This window comes from Coregonus lavaretus (assembly GCF_964263955.1).
Source record: "Coregonus lavaretus genome assembly, contig: HAP1_SCAFFOLD_297, whole genome shotgun sequence".
Taxonomy (NCBI): Eukaryota; Metazoa; Chordata; class Actinopteri; order Salmoniformes; family Salmonidae; genus Coregonus; species Coregonus lavaretus.
Window position 1 is genome coordinate 537,565 of NW_028166560.1, and position 15,602 is coordinate 553,166.

Genomic DNA, 15,602 nt, shown 5'->3' on the forward strand with positions numbered 1-15,602 from the left:
ATACAGTATGGCACAGGACTAGAGGGACCCTAACCTCCACCCATAATATAGAGGGACCCTAACCTCCACCCATAATATAGAGGGACCCTAACCTCCACCCATAATATAGAGGGACCCTAACCTCCACCCATAATATAGAGGGACCCTAACCTCCACCCATAATATAGAGGGACCCTAACCTCCACCCATAATATAGGGGGACCCTAACCTCCACCCATAATATAGAGGGGCCCTAACCTCCACCCATAATAATAAAATATGCCATTTAGCAGACGCTTTTATCCAAAGCAACTTACAATCATGTGTGCATACATTTTTACGTATGGGTGGTCCCGGGGATCGAACCCACTACCCTGGCGTTACAAGCGCCACGATCTACCAATTGAGCTACAGAGGACCATAATGTATGGCATGGAAATGAAGGACAGATGAAGAGTTGGCTACAGTGGAATATCATGGCGCGCGTCCTTGAGATGTTTCTACAACTTGATTGGAGTCCACCTGTGGTAAATTCAATTGATTGGACATGATTTGGAGAGGCACACAAGGCCCTGTGTAGCTCAGTTGGTAGAGCATGGCGCTTGCAATGCCAGGGTTGTGGGTTCGATTCCCACGGGGGGCCAGTATGAAAATGTATGCACTCACTAACTGTAAGACGCTCTGGATAAGAGCAAGATTATCTGGTCTGATGAAACCAAGATTGAACTCTTTGGCCTGAATGCCAAGTGTCAAGTCTGGAGGAAACCTGGCAGCATCATGCTGTGGGGATGTTCTTCAGCTTCCGGGACTGGGAGACTAGTCAGGATTGAGGCAAATATGAACAGAGCTAAGTACAGAGAGATCCTTGATGAAAACCTGCTCCAGAGCGCTCAGGACCTCGGACTGGGGTGAAGGTTGACCTTCCAACTGGACAATGACCCTAAGCACACAGCCAAGACAACTCAGGAGTGGCTTCGGAACACGTTTCTGAATGTCCTTCAGTGGCCCAGCCAGAGCCCGGACTTGAACCCGATCGAACATCTCTGAAAATAGCTGTGAAGCAACACTCTCCATCCAACCTGACAGAGTTTGAGGATCTGCAGAGAAGAATGGGAGAAACTCCCCAAATACAGGTGTGCCAAGCTTGTAGCATCATACCCAAGGAGACTCGATGCTGTAATCGCTACCAAAGGTGCTTCAACAAAGTGCTGAGGAAAGGGTCTGAATTCTTATGTAAATGTCATATTTTAGTTTTTTTTTTTTTATAAATTAGCAAACATTTCTAAAAAAAGATTTTTGCTTTGTCATTATGGTGTATTGTGTGTACATTGATGAGGGGAAAAACTATGTAATCAATTGTAGAATAAGGCTATAACGTAACAAATTGTGGAAAAAGTCAAGGGGTTTGAATACTTTCGGAAGGCACTGTATGTCATTAACTGTCTGTAGCATAAACATTCATATATGTCCTTAACTGTCTGTAGCATGGACCTTAATGTAGGTCATTGACCATGTGTTGCATGGACCTTAATGTAGGTCATTGACCATGTGTAGCATGGACCGTAATGTATGTCGTTAACCGTGTGTTGCATGGACCTTAATGTATGTCGTTAACCGTGTGTTGCATGGACCTTAATGTAGGTCATTGACCATGTGTTGCATGGACCTTAATGTAGGTCATTGACCATGTGTTGCATGGACCTTAATGTAGGTCATTGACCATGTGTAGCATGGACCTTAATGTAGGTCATTGACCATGTGTAGCATGGACCTTAATGTATGTCGTTAACCGTGTGTTGCATGGACCTTAATGTAGGTCATTGACCATGTGTAGCATGGACCTTAATGTAGGTCATTGACCATGTGTAGCATGGACCTTAATGTAGGTCATTGACCATGTGTTGCATGGACCTTAATGTAGGTCATTGACCATGTGTTGCATGGACCTTAATGTAGGTCATTGACCATGTGTTGCATGGACCTTAATGTAGGTCATTGACCATGTGTTGCATGGACCTTAATGTAGGTCATTGACCATGTGTTGCATGGACCTTAATGTAGGTCATTGACAATGTGTTGCATGGACCTTAATGTAGGTAATTGACCATGTGTTGCATGGACCTTAATGTAGGTCATTGACCATGTGTAGCATGGACCTTAATGTAGGTCATTGACCATGTGTAGCATGGACCTTAATGTAGGTCATTGACCATGTGTTGCATGGACCTTAATGTAGGTCATTGACCATGTGTTGCATGGACCTTAATGTAGGTAATTAACCGTATGTAACTCATGAACCCTATGAACATACTTAAATGTACAGTAAGTGTTGAAGCTCTTATTAGATAATGTTGTGAGTCGTAACTAACTGGCCTTTTATAGTGTGTCCAATCAACACACTCTGCCTCTCTCTCTCTGTGTTTGTCACAAACCTTATGCATGCACTTTAGTGAGTGTTGAAGCCTCAGAGCTTTTGAGTGATGATGTCACACTCTGTCCTCTCCTCTTAGCATGTTTTAAAAAATATATCCATCCGTGGCTAACTGACATTTAAAGAAGTGTCGAAACAACATTCTCTCAGCCCTCCATTGTCCAATCACAGCTCTCTCAGCCCTCCACTGTCCAATCAGAACTCTCTCTCAGGCCTCCACTGGGGGCTGGCATTTGCGTTCCTTCACCTTACTGTGCTGTAATTGGGGCAGAGTACAGTAGGACATCTCTGTGCTTTAAATGTGGGCAGCATCTGGCGCAGGGCCCCCACCATGGTTGTCTGTCACGCACTCTGAGGCTGAATCTCAAACCGAATACTTTGAGCACTTTGAGCACTCAATCATTCGATATGCGCATTCACGAATCAATCGAGTCAATCTCAAAAGCTAGTTTTCGAGTAATCAAGGGCTCCACTGCTGCCTTCGGAAGCCTCTGTATCGAGTGGGCACCCTTAGCAGAATCTTCTTCCCATGAATCTTAGCATGTTACCTAGCAACAACAGTCACTACTACTGTACATTGCCCTCAAAAATAGTCAGAATGAATCAAGATAAATAAAACAAATCTGTAATTAATGTGGCTTGCAACAGAAGCCACACTTTAAATATTGTAAGAATTATTTCTGACTTATTATTAGGGAGGCTTGGAAGCAAGTGTCCCCACTTTAAATCTTTGACATACTTCTGACTTAGTTATTAATATTATTTGCTACTCCTCTTACACCGTTTGAGCTAGAAATGTCATTTAAACTTTAAAACGTCTAGACCGGTCCGGATCAACAATCCTGTATACAAGTTTTTGATATATTTTATACTTCTTAAACTATTAAACTTTTTGTCCTTCTTTTTGTCCTCCATCCACTTGCATGGGATTTCCTCAACATTCTAAAAGGTCCCATTGTGACATCATCAAGATCTTATTCCGATAAAAAGTTACAGCTGTTTCCGTAACTTTTTATAAACAACTGAAATTTGGACCACTTTCCCAACCAGTTAGATTAAAAGTTAGAGGGTATGACATCTTCCTCTACTTCTTTGCTTTTCAAATCTAAAACGGATTAGGAATAGCTACCAATCAATAAATGGGTTAGCTGATAACGTCACGAAAACTATGAGCATGCTTCAACGGGGCAGAAGTCCGTGAATTGTTGTGATTCTGGATGGCCAGATAGCTACCAACAATGACAAGAAACTGCCAGGTGGGGAATAGTAAGTGACTCGTTTAAGCTAGTTTCATCTGGTTCTTGATACCATGTCTTGTTTTGAGGTGTTTGACTGATTTCATGTCAATGCTAATATGGCAGAAATTCGCTAGCTAGCTAACCAACAACTGTAGCGATGTATTTGAGAGACAAGTGCTCATTGTACTAATTTATTTCTGTTTTCAATAAACATTGGAGATGAAATATAGTTTACATGTTGTCAACAGTCTAAGCCAACCCCGTCTGTTTTGCCCCATAGTTGAGCACATGTCAGTTTTGTTGCTGAACAACCAACCCGTCTATAGGTAGAGCTGTTCTAAAACCCATCATCTGCTTTCATTATAGATGCAGTAAGTCATGTCAGAAGCTAGCAGATTCATTATGCAAATTCCAATAAAACTACATAACATTTTGAAGTTTACTTTCCTTGCTTTGTCTAACAACACCATCATGAATCTAGCAAATACGTTTTGTGGGTCAGAGTGCAGTATTTATTTTTTAAATTTATTTGTAGTTTCATTGCACAAACGTTTGTTAGCATGCCTCTCACACTGGCTTTAGCCATGGAGGGAGCAGGCCTGTCAAGGCAACTGTTGCCTAGCAACACGTGCCTCGGAGGAAGACTATGTCTTCATAGTTCGACAAATTCCCATGATTTGTGAATCTGTTTCGGACCGAACAGCTAGCGCTAAGATTTCTAATGCTTACCCAGTCTGGACAATCTGGAATGATACAGAGAATATTTCGAACGCTAACTAGCTTTGTCCTCCTTCTCAGGATCGTGCCCAGTGCTCTAAATAATTCAACTGGTTAGTTTGCCTGTCTGTAAAGAGAAGGGCGGGCTGTACGTTGATCCTGCTGCTCTGATTGGATAGAGCGAAACTGTCTCCGTTCACTCCCTTCATATTTCACCCTATCACTTCTCATCGCACTTCTTTCACTTTTCACACGCAACAACTGTAGTTTAGACACTGACCACAACCACACAACTACTGACCACACAACTACTGACCACAACCACACAACTACTGACCACAACCACACAACTACTGACCACAACCACACAACTACTGACCACAACCACACAACTATTGACCACAACCACACAACTACTGACCACAACCAAACAACTACTGACCACACAACTACTGACCACAACCACACAACTACTGACCACAACCACACAACTACTGACCACAACCACACAACTACTGACCACAACCACACAACTACTGACCACACAACTACTGACCACAACCACACAACTACTGACCACACAACTACTGACCACAACTACTGACCACAACCACACAACTACTAAACCCCACAACTACTGACTACAACCACACAATTACTGACCACACAACTAGTGACCACAACTACTGACCACAACCACACAACTACTGACCACACAACTACTGAACTACACAACTACTGACCACGACCACACAATTACTGACCACACAACTAGTGACTACAACCACTGACCACAACCACACAACTACTGACCACACAACTAGTGACCACAACTACTGACCACACAACTAGTGACCACAACTACTGACCTAGCCTACCGACCACAACTGCACAACTACTGACCACAACCACACAGCTACTGACCACACAACTACTGACCACAACTACTGAACTACACAACTATTGTCCACAACTAGTGACCAAAACTAATGACAAAAATTAGCATAAAATAACCCACCAACAATAACTCTTGAACCGTTCAAGCTGGAGACACCAAACCAACTTTCACATGTTCAGGCTATCCTAACTTCAATTTTTTTGTTTTGTTGCAACTATAACTATATAAATGAGCACAGATTAGCATAACTTGACTCACCAACAGTTATAATAATAATAATAATAATAATAATAATATGCTCTTGAACCATTCAAGTTAGAGACACCAAACCAACGTTTACATGTTTAGACTATCCTAACTTCAAATTCTTACAGTCTTTTATCAACTATAACTATACAAATTAGCATACATTAACTCACCAACAGTAACTCTTGAACCATTCAAGCTAGATACACCAAACCAACTTTCACATGTTCAGGCTATGCTAATTTAAATTATTTAACTTTGATCAATTATAACTATAACTTTGCATGAATTAGCATACATTAACCCACCAACAGTAACTCTTGAACAGTTCAAGCCAGAGTGTCACGCCCTGGCTCGAGGAACTCTAGTATGTTGAGCCAGGGTGTGAGTTTTCATTTGTGTTCATTCTAGTATTGTGTTTCTATGTTGACCAGTGTGGTTCTCAATCAGAGGCAACGAGTATCAGCTGTTGCTTGTTGTCTCTGATTGGGAACCATACTTAAGCAGCCAGTTTTCCCACAGTGTTTGTGGGATCTTGTTCCTGTATAGGTTTGTGTTGTGCACTTTTGGACGTCACGTTATCGTTTGTTGTTTTTGTTCGTGTTATCATTGAATTAAATAAAAAGCATGTACGCCTTCAACGCTGCGCCTTGGTCCTCTGTTCCCGACGATCGTGACACAGACACCAAACCAACTTTCACATTTTGAGGCTATCCTATCCACTGCCACAGAAATACTTACAAAGACCTGAAGCAAGTCACTCAATTTCTCTTAATGGAAAATTACCATCTAGTTGATTTTGAAGTTTAATTTCAAGGAAGTCGCATGATTTTACATCCAGCTGAGGAGTTTAGTGTATTTCTTTGATCATGAACATGAAAACATTACTATCTTGCAAGCTAAGCCTGAAGCCAAAACCACACAGAGAGATGTCATCAACGGAATCAGAATTTGCGTGCGAGAGTAAAGAGTGTGAATTCACATACACTGCGTAGTGTGTGTGTGTATGTGGTCCTCTGTAGCTCAGCTGGTAGAGCACAGCGCTTGTAACGCCAGGTTAGTGGGTTCGATCCCCGGGACCACTCATACAGAGAAATGTATGCACGCGTGACTGTACGTCGCTTTGGATAAAAGCATCTGCTAATTATATTATTATTATGCCAACTTAATTGTCATGAGAATCCATAATAAACCGTTGAATTGGTTATATTTGCTATGTAGCCCTCGTGAATTTTATTATGTGTTCCTTTTGACTCACCTTATATGTCCTAAGGGAGCCTCCTGTTATGTTGGCTCACGAACAGTGAGGAGAGTTATAGCTAATACACCCTAGCAATTTATAAAGAATTTAGCTAGTGTCATTCTTTTTACATAACAGTATTCTCTCTTGAAGGGAGTTCCTCGAGTTTCCTAGCCGTAGCCTGCCTAGGCTATATGCCTGTGCTCGAAGTCAACAAAAGGTAAGCATAAAGTTATTGTTTTCAAATATGTATTACTGGCAGTGGCAGCTAACCTTATCAACACTAAATAGATACTTTTTAACTATTCATGTCACAATTCCAGACTTAACAATGCACAAACAGTATTTTCTGGCAATTTATCTGCTCACTTTACCAGCATTTTTCGCTTAGATGTGAGAAAAATTGACTTGGTTTCTAATTTGAAGCGCATGACACCGTTGACTGCGTTGACACTCGCAGCCTGTTTTTTTTCTTCTATCAGTCACAACCATGCATTCTAATTCCAGCGTGTACACGCTCATTCACGCTCGTAAAAAAAAAAAAACTTTTTGTTTGATTTGGGCTTGAGCCAGTCACTTCATTTGAAACGAAAGAGAAGCTAACCAACCAGCTAGTGCAACACTAAATGCTATGCTCGATCCATAAGCGAGCTAGATAGTTAGCTAGCCACTGTAGTAACGTTATTTTATCACAATGAACAAGTTTGAATTAAACAACTGACAGCCTGCTCTGCCCCGAGTCAGTACAGTATTGAGTCTGCTGCTGCGTGTTTAGCTTTCCCAACATTACAACGTAGCGATTGGTGCTTTGGAAACATGCTGAATTACAGACTGACGCATGATGGGAAGGTCTACAACTTAATCAGCAACTGGTCAAACTATTATAAATAAGTGATAAGCTACAAGCTGTTTATCAGTGCGGTGCCCAACATACTTAGCTGGGGGCTAGCTAAAAGTCCATCCCTGTGTTTGTTCAATGACAATCGCTAGCAGCAGCCAGGCTACACCAAGGTAGAATCTGATGAAGTGTTCACTTTGAAATTCAGCTTGACTCTCGGCTACCGGGACGAACACAAGAAGAGACAGGAGGCAGAGATTAAAGAGCATATTTCATGAACGAATGCCTCTCTCTGCTCCTCTTCACTGGCAAACTCATCCGTCGTGTGATGTTTAAAAGCTTTGTATCTTACTGTTAGCTACTAACTGTATGCAGCTTATTTGTTTCTCCCTGACACTTTTACTTACTTGCAATAATGTTATTTTTAGCACCGTTTAATGAAAAAATAAACGAACAAACAAACAGATGGGTCTTCTTCATGGAAGCTAGCAAGGCAGAGATACACTATATATACAAAAGTATGTGGACAGCCCTTCAAATTGGTGGATTTAGCTATTTCAGCCATACCGGTTGCTGATAGGTGTATACAATTGAGCACACAGCCATGGAATCTCCATAGACAAACATTGGCAGTAGAATGGCCTTACTGAACAGCTCAGTGACTTTCAATGTGGCATCTTCATAGGATGCCACCTTTCCAACATGTCAGTTCGTCACATTTCTGCCCTGCTAGAGCTGCCACGGTCAACTGTAAGTGCTCTTATTGTGAAGTGGAAACGTCTAGGAGCGACAACGGCTCAGCCGCAAAGTGGTAGGCCACACAAGCTCACAGAACGGGACCGGCGAGTACTGAAGCACGTAGCGTGTAAAAATCGTCTGTCCTCGGTTGCAACACTCACTACCTAGTTCCAAACTGCCTCTGGAAGCAAAGTCAGCACAAGAACTGTTCGTTGGTAGCTTCATGAAATGGGTTTCCATGGCATTGGACTCTGGAGCAGTGGAAACGCATTCTCTGGAGCGATGAATCGGCCTCACCATCTGGCAGTCTGACGGACGAATCTAGGCTTTGCGGATGCCAGGAGAACACTACCTGCCCGAATGCATAGTGCCAACTGTAAAGTTTGGTGGAGGGGGAATAATGGTCTGGGGCTGTTTTTCATGGTTCGGGCTAGGCCCCTTAGTTCCAGTGAAGGGAAATCTTAACACTACAGCATATAACGATGTTCTAAACGATTCTGTGCTTCCAACTTTGTGGCAACAGTTTGGGGAATTCCTGTTTTAGCATGACAATACCCCTGTGCACAAAGCAAGGTCCATACAGAAATTGTTTGTCAAGATCGGTGTGGAAGAACTTGACTGGCCTACACAGATCCTTGACCTCAACCCGATCGAACACCTTTGGGAGGAATTGGAATGCCGACTGCAAGCCAGTCCTAGTCGCCCAACATCAGTGCCCGACCTCACTAATGCTCTTGTGGCTGAATGGAAGCAAGTCCCCGCAGCAATGTTCCAACATCTAGTGGAAAGCCTTCCCAGAAGAGTGGAGGCTGTTATAGCAGCAAAGGGGAGGACCAACTCCATATTAAATGCCCATGATTTTGGAATGAGATGTTCGACGAGCAGGTGTCCATATACTTTTGTTCATGTAGTGTAGATACTCTGAGGAGTTTGGACCAGTTATTTGTATAGTAGATTACTTGGTATCCAGGAAGCGTTTCTGTGTTTGTTGCCTCAGTGGAACACATGCATGTAATGAAACATCATCGCTAGTTTGGTTTGTTTACTGTCTCACTTTTGACAGTGAATACGTTGAATTCAGTTCTAGTCAGCTATGCTATTTGAAACTATTGTGTGCTGAAACACTATGGTGTCAGAGCGATCCGAGAGCAAAGCAATACAGCACTGTCAGGAGTGTTAAAATGTTTTAATTCAGTTCTTGTCACTTATGCTATTTTATGTTATGCTGGATTGGCCCGGATCCACAGAGTAGAGATTCAAAAGAGTCTTTCATGTGAATAAACGTCATTACCAGACAACTGAAGGGCATTTTAAAAAACAACCAGGGAACGAAAGAGGAAATGGTCCTGAGATGAAAGAGAGATGGAGAGAAAAGGGGAGAGATGCCATAAATGCGTCTTTCATGTTGGCCCAGCTGGAAACATATAGAGGAATAATACAACTCAGAGAATAACAACCAATATAAAGAGACCATCATTATATTGCTTGGAATTCACATTTTTGACATTACTTATGGAACTATGTAGACAACTGTACAGCTATGAGATCCCCCCCAGAGAAGGAAGAGCAAGGTGCTTGACAACGCAGCCATGTGATAGGAAATGAAGAAGTGTCACGTTTTGATAGGCACAGACCTGTGCAAAGGTATCTTCTGATGCCTCACCATTCTTAATAGCATTCTCATCATTCACAATACCCTGGGTACAGTTACCCATCCATATACACTACAGTATGTCATCAGACTGCGACGGCTTTTAATAATACTTAGGCTACACTTTGATTACTGTACGGTCTGTTACTTCCATTTCTAAATCGATTGTCAGATAGATATGGATTATATTACAGTAAAGGCTTAGATAGATATGGATTATATTACAGTAAAGGCTTAGATAGATATGGATTATATTACAGTAAAGGCTTAGATAGATATGGATTATATTACAGTAAAGGCTTAGATAAATATGGATTATATTACAGTAAAGGCTTAGATAGATATGGATTATATTACAGTAAAGGCTTAGATAGATATGGATTATATTACAGTAAAGGCTTAGATAGATATGGATTATATTACAGTAAAGGCTTGGATAGATATGGATTATATTACAGTAAAGGCTTGGATAGATATGGATTATATTACAGTAAAGGCTTGGATAGATATGGATTATATTACAGTAAAGGCTTAGCTCACCAGAGGTCTTAATCTATGTAATGTGCGGTAGGCTGACTCTCCCCTCTCTCTCTCTCTCTCTCTCTCTCTCTCTCTCCTCTCTCTCTCCTCTCTCTCTCTCTCTCTCCTCTCCTCCTCTCTCTCTCTCTCTCTCTCCTCTCTCTCTCTCTCTCTCTCTCTCTCTCTCTCTTTATTTCTCTCTCTCCATCTCTCTCTCCTCTTTCTATCTCTCTTTCTCTCTCTCTCTCTTTCTCTCTCTCTCTCTCTCTCTCTCTCTCTCTCTTTCTCTCGCTCTTTATGACTGACCTCTGCTGTTCTCTCTCCTCTCATCCTCCACAGACAGAGGGATTCTAATAGCCTTGGTGTTGAAAGCCAGAGATCTAATTTCTTGTATGTATGGACTTAAAGGCGCAGTCTGGGATCTGGGAATTCGTTTCATGGCAATTCTTGATATTTATCCATTGATGGAACGAATCTCAGATTGTAGATTTAACCTCACTAATAAGTGATCGCTATCAGGCAACACTGCTATCCCGACAGTCAGGCAACACTGCACTGAGGTCACTCTCCATTTGTCAGTGTGTCAAGGAATTTACTGTAGAGAAACTATCATCTAACCCTCTCCTTCTGAAAATCAACTATCCATAAAATATAATGTCCTTCAGAGCCCTCATCTCATTCCATGTCCAGTAGAGTTCTACTTCACTGGTAGGTTCACACGCCTCAGGGTTTCCTCTACCCCAAAAAAACATGTTGTTAGTCATGTACTCCCGATTGGCGCAGTGGTCTAAGGCACTGCATTGCAGTGCTTGCTGTGCCACTAGAGATCCTGGTTTGAATCCAGGCTCTGTCGTAGCCGGCCGCGACCGGGAGACCCATGGGGTGGCGCACAATTGGCCCAGCGTCATCCAGGGTAGGGGAGGGAATGGCTGGCAGGGATGTTGGTAGAGCATGGCGTTTGCAACGGCAGGGTTGTGGGTTCAATTCCCACGGGGGGCCAGTATGGGGAGAAAAAATATATATATAATAATAATGTAAGTCGCTCTGGATAAGAGTGTCTGCTAAATGACTATAATGTAAAAATGAACCAAATGGTTCAGAATTGACACTTGAAATCTAAATACAAGGGGCTACACATTGAATACATTAGGGATATCTAACATAGTTCATTCAATGCACTGTTCAAAGTTGTATTATTATCGAATTGCAGAGGGAGAGCAAGCTCTCTCTGACATACTTGTCATTTACAATACAAGGCTTCAATAGAATTGACATAAAACATTCTCTCCAATACAGATCCCATTCCTCCTTGCCCTCCAAGTGTACTTATACAAGGGTTGGGATCAATTCCAATTTAATTAGACATTTCAAGTAAATTCTTAATTCACTCATGAAGTGGAGAATTTACAATGAATTAAATTCAAAATTTGGTTAGTTAAATTCGGAATTGAATTGGAATTAGACTGTTTGGACGTTTAATTTAATTTGAATTGTAAAAACATTTAATCTTTTGGAATTCAATATTTTTATTTCTCAGTTAATGGAAGGTATGCGCAAATTGACTGTAGAATTTGTTTTTAATCATTTCAACCTGTATTCCTATATTTCCAATATAGCTAGGCTGTCTGAACAGTGACATGATAAGCCTGAAAGCCTAACGAAATTGAACTGGAATTGTAATTTGTGGAATCGTTGGGGATAAAATTGAATTTGGGAATTGAAGTCTTGGAATTGACCTAACATTGGAATTCAAAGGAATTGAATTATAGCCGAATTCAAAGACTGACATGGAATTTGAATTGAATTATATTCAATTCGCAGGTAGAGAAAATGGAATTAGAATTGAATTTGTGGAATTGACCCTAACCCTGAATTATACTACATAAATATGTGCCAACTAGTACCCTATGCTATCCGGGTGCAAAAGTAAAGGCTATCACTACGCTACTTCCTGAAGCCATAAGCCAAAATCCACAGACGGATACTGTTATAGTACATGTGGAATTTAATTACACTAAGTTGGCCACCTCTGAACTGCATAAAAGTGACTTCATGGAACTAATTGCAAAACTGAAATACCTAAACAAGCGTCCCATTATATCGTGTCCCATACCCACGATGAGACGTGGATATGGTAGATTCAGTAGGTTGCTATCGCTTCAGGTCTGGCTAAAGAGCTATTGTAACTCTGTCAATGTTGTCTTTATTGATCCCTTTTACACTTTTTGGAAAGAGAAAAGATTCTACAAAGAAGACGGAATTCACCCAAACTGTCTCGGTGCTTAAACACTGCAAGGCCATTTTAAGGCTGCTCTGAGAGACTGACTGGGATATAACCTGTACTCTACCCAGGTTATCCCAACCATCATCACACATCAAAGTGTTTCTTAAATACTCTAGTCAAGTCAAGGAAATCTACATCACATATGTCAGAGTCAAGGCCCGCGGGCCACATCCGGCCCGCGAGAAGGTTTTTTACGGCCCCTGGGATGATCTTGATTTATTATTAGAACCGGCCCGCAGACCGCAGCAAGCCGGCAGCCCGCAGATCTTTTACACGCACCAATACTACATTTCCCACAATGCAACGGTGACGCACCGAGCAGTAGGCTGCTTCATTTCAATATTTATTGGCACAGCAGTCGTCAGCATCACAGTAAAATTAACTTTCAGATACCCATCAAAAATGGCAAAACGGAAGGTGGACACTGAGAACCGGGGGTTTCAAACAAGGTGGGAGTCGGAGTACGACATTATGAAACGTTATGAAACGAAACACGCGGACAAAAACAAGAATATGGACATGGAACAAAGGCTACAAAAGGCAGAGGAATTAAAACGAGGCCTCAAATCTCGACAGGCTCTGTTCAAAAAAGCCAAATCACAAGGCCAGGCTGCTGTCAAGGCCAGTTTTATTTTGGCAGAAGAGATCGCTAAATCAGCCCGGCCATTTACGGAGGGGGATTTCATCAAAAACTGCATGATTAAAGTTTGTGACGAAGTTTGCCCAGAAAAAAGGCAACTCTTTTTAAATGTGAGTCTGAGCAGAAACACCATTGCCGAGAGAGTAGACCAGTTGTCCATCAATCTAAAAGAGCAGCTTGTGAAAAAGGGAAAAGATTTCATTGCATATTCCTTGGCTGTGGATGAGAGCACCGACATTTCTGACATTGCCCAGTTGTCAATTTTCATCCGCGGAGTGGACTCCAGCCTAAGCGTGACAGAGGAGTTTTTGGCTTTACGTCCTATGCATGGCACAACTACGGGGCATGATTTGTATGAAGAGGTGTCAAGATGTGTAAATGAGATGGAGCTGCCTTGGGAAAAACTCGTGGGTTTGACAACCGACGGAGCACCTGCGATGTGTGGACACAGGAGCGGACTGGTGGCGAAGATACGGGAAAAGATGCAAGAGGAAAACGCGACAGGTGAGCTGACAGCTTATCATTGTATCATACACCAGGAAGCGTTGTGCGGTAAAGCCTTGAAAATGGAGCATGTAATGAGCATCATCACGCGCACAGTTAACTTTATCAGAGCCAAAGGTTTGAATCACCGCCAGTTCAAGGCATTTCTGACGGAGTTAGAAACGGAGCATGGTGATTTGCCTTATCACACAGAGGTGCGATGGCTAAGCCAGGGAAAGGTGCTTCAAAGATGTTTCGAGCTTCGTGAGGAGATTTGTCTGTTCTTGGACAGCAAAGGGAAAGACACAACACAACTCCGAGACGAAATGTTTCTGTGTGAAATGGCTTTTCTGTGTGACATTACGAGTCATCTGAATGCAATGAACTTGCAGCTGCAGGGTCGGGATCATGTCATCTCTGATATGTACAGTACAGTGAAGGCATTTAAAACCAAACTGACTCTGTGGGAGACGCAGATGCGGAAAGAAAATTTGAGCCACTTTCCCAGCTGCCAGACCATGAAAGAGAAGCTCTCTACCAGTGCGTTCCCGAGCGCACAGTTGGCTGATAAAATAGGTATGCTTGCCGCTGACTTTCGACGCCGATTTGCTGACTTTGAAGCACAAAAAAGCAGGTTGGAACTGCTCGGTAACCCATTTGCTGTTGACGTGGAAAGCTCACCACCAAACCTCCAAATGGAGTTGATTGACCTCCAATGCAATGATGCACTGAGGGCAAAATATGCGGCAGTGGGTGCTGCGGAGTTCGCCCGTTTCCTCCCCGACACAATGCCCCAGCTGCGCATCCAGGCTGCTCAAACGTTGTCTATGTTTGGCAGCACATACCTGTGTGAACAACTGTTTTCTTTGATGAACCTGAACAAAACATCACACAGAAGTCGACTTACTGCTGAACACCTCCACTCAATTCTGAGGATTTCCTCAGCTCAGAGCCTTACCCCGAACATTGATGAACTTGTGGAAAAGATGGGACACCACCAAGTATCACCCTCAACCTCAAACAAGTGAACATTACTGTGCAATCACATATTTAGAGTTTTTACTCAGTTCAAGTTTAAAAGTTAAAGTTTAATATTTGTTTTCACTGCATGTTACTTCTCCTTAAACAAAGTGTTGTTTTTGATTAATAGATTTTTGCACTTTATTTTATTGTATTTCAATCCAATTATATTTTAAAAATATTTCAGTTGAGTGGATGATAGAAAATTGCTATTATTGTTTTTTTCTTTGAAGTAAATTTAGCCCACTTTTGCTAAAATAGAAAATATAGGCTACTGATGGTGCCTTGAATACCGGTTTCTTTCATTTAATGTTCATGTTATGGGGATTTTTATATAAAGGAAATTTGTCTTTTGTGTCTGTTGAAAATTAAAGATTACTGACAGAGCCATAAGAAAATATTGCTTTATTTATCTGATCATATTGGAATATATTTGTTAGGTTTTCAGTAGGTTCAATTAGGTTCACTAGACTATATGCGTCATTTAAAAAATTTTCAATGAACATTCGAACAGTCCGGCCCTCGGCTTGTAGCTAAATTTTTTATTTGGCCCTCCGTCCATTTGACTTTGACACCCCTGATCTACATTATCCCTGTCTTCATTTCAATAGGATTTAAACAGCCACCAAATAGATGCAGCCGCAGGCCCATCGGGGCAAGCTTTGATAACCTAATTTCTA

General features: G+C 41.8%; 1 protein-coding gene across 1 annotated transcript; it reads left to right on the forward strand.

The window, feature by feature from the left end:
- Positions 1-13,181: 13,181 nt before the first annotated feature.
- LOC311114550 (general transcription factor II-I repeat domain-containing protein 2) lies at positions 13,182-14,930 on the forward strand (the record flags this gene model as incomplete). The annotated part of the gene is made up of 1 exon (XM_084189792.1): positions 13,182-14,930. The coding sequence occupies one exon, from the start codon at positions 13,182-13,184 to the stop codon at positions 14,928-14,930; it is 1,749 nt and encodes a 582-aa protein (XP_084045918.1).
- Between the last annotated feature and the right edge of the window lie 672 nt (positions 14,931-15,602).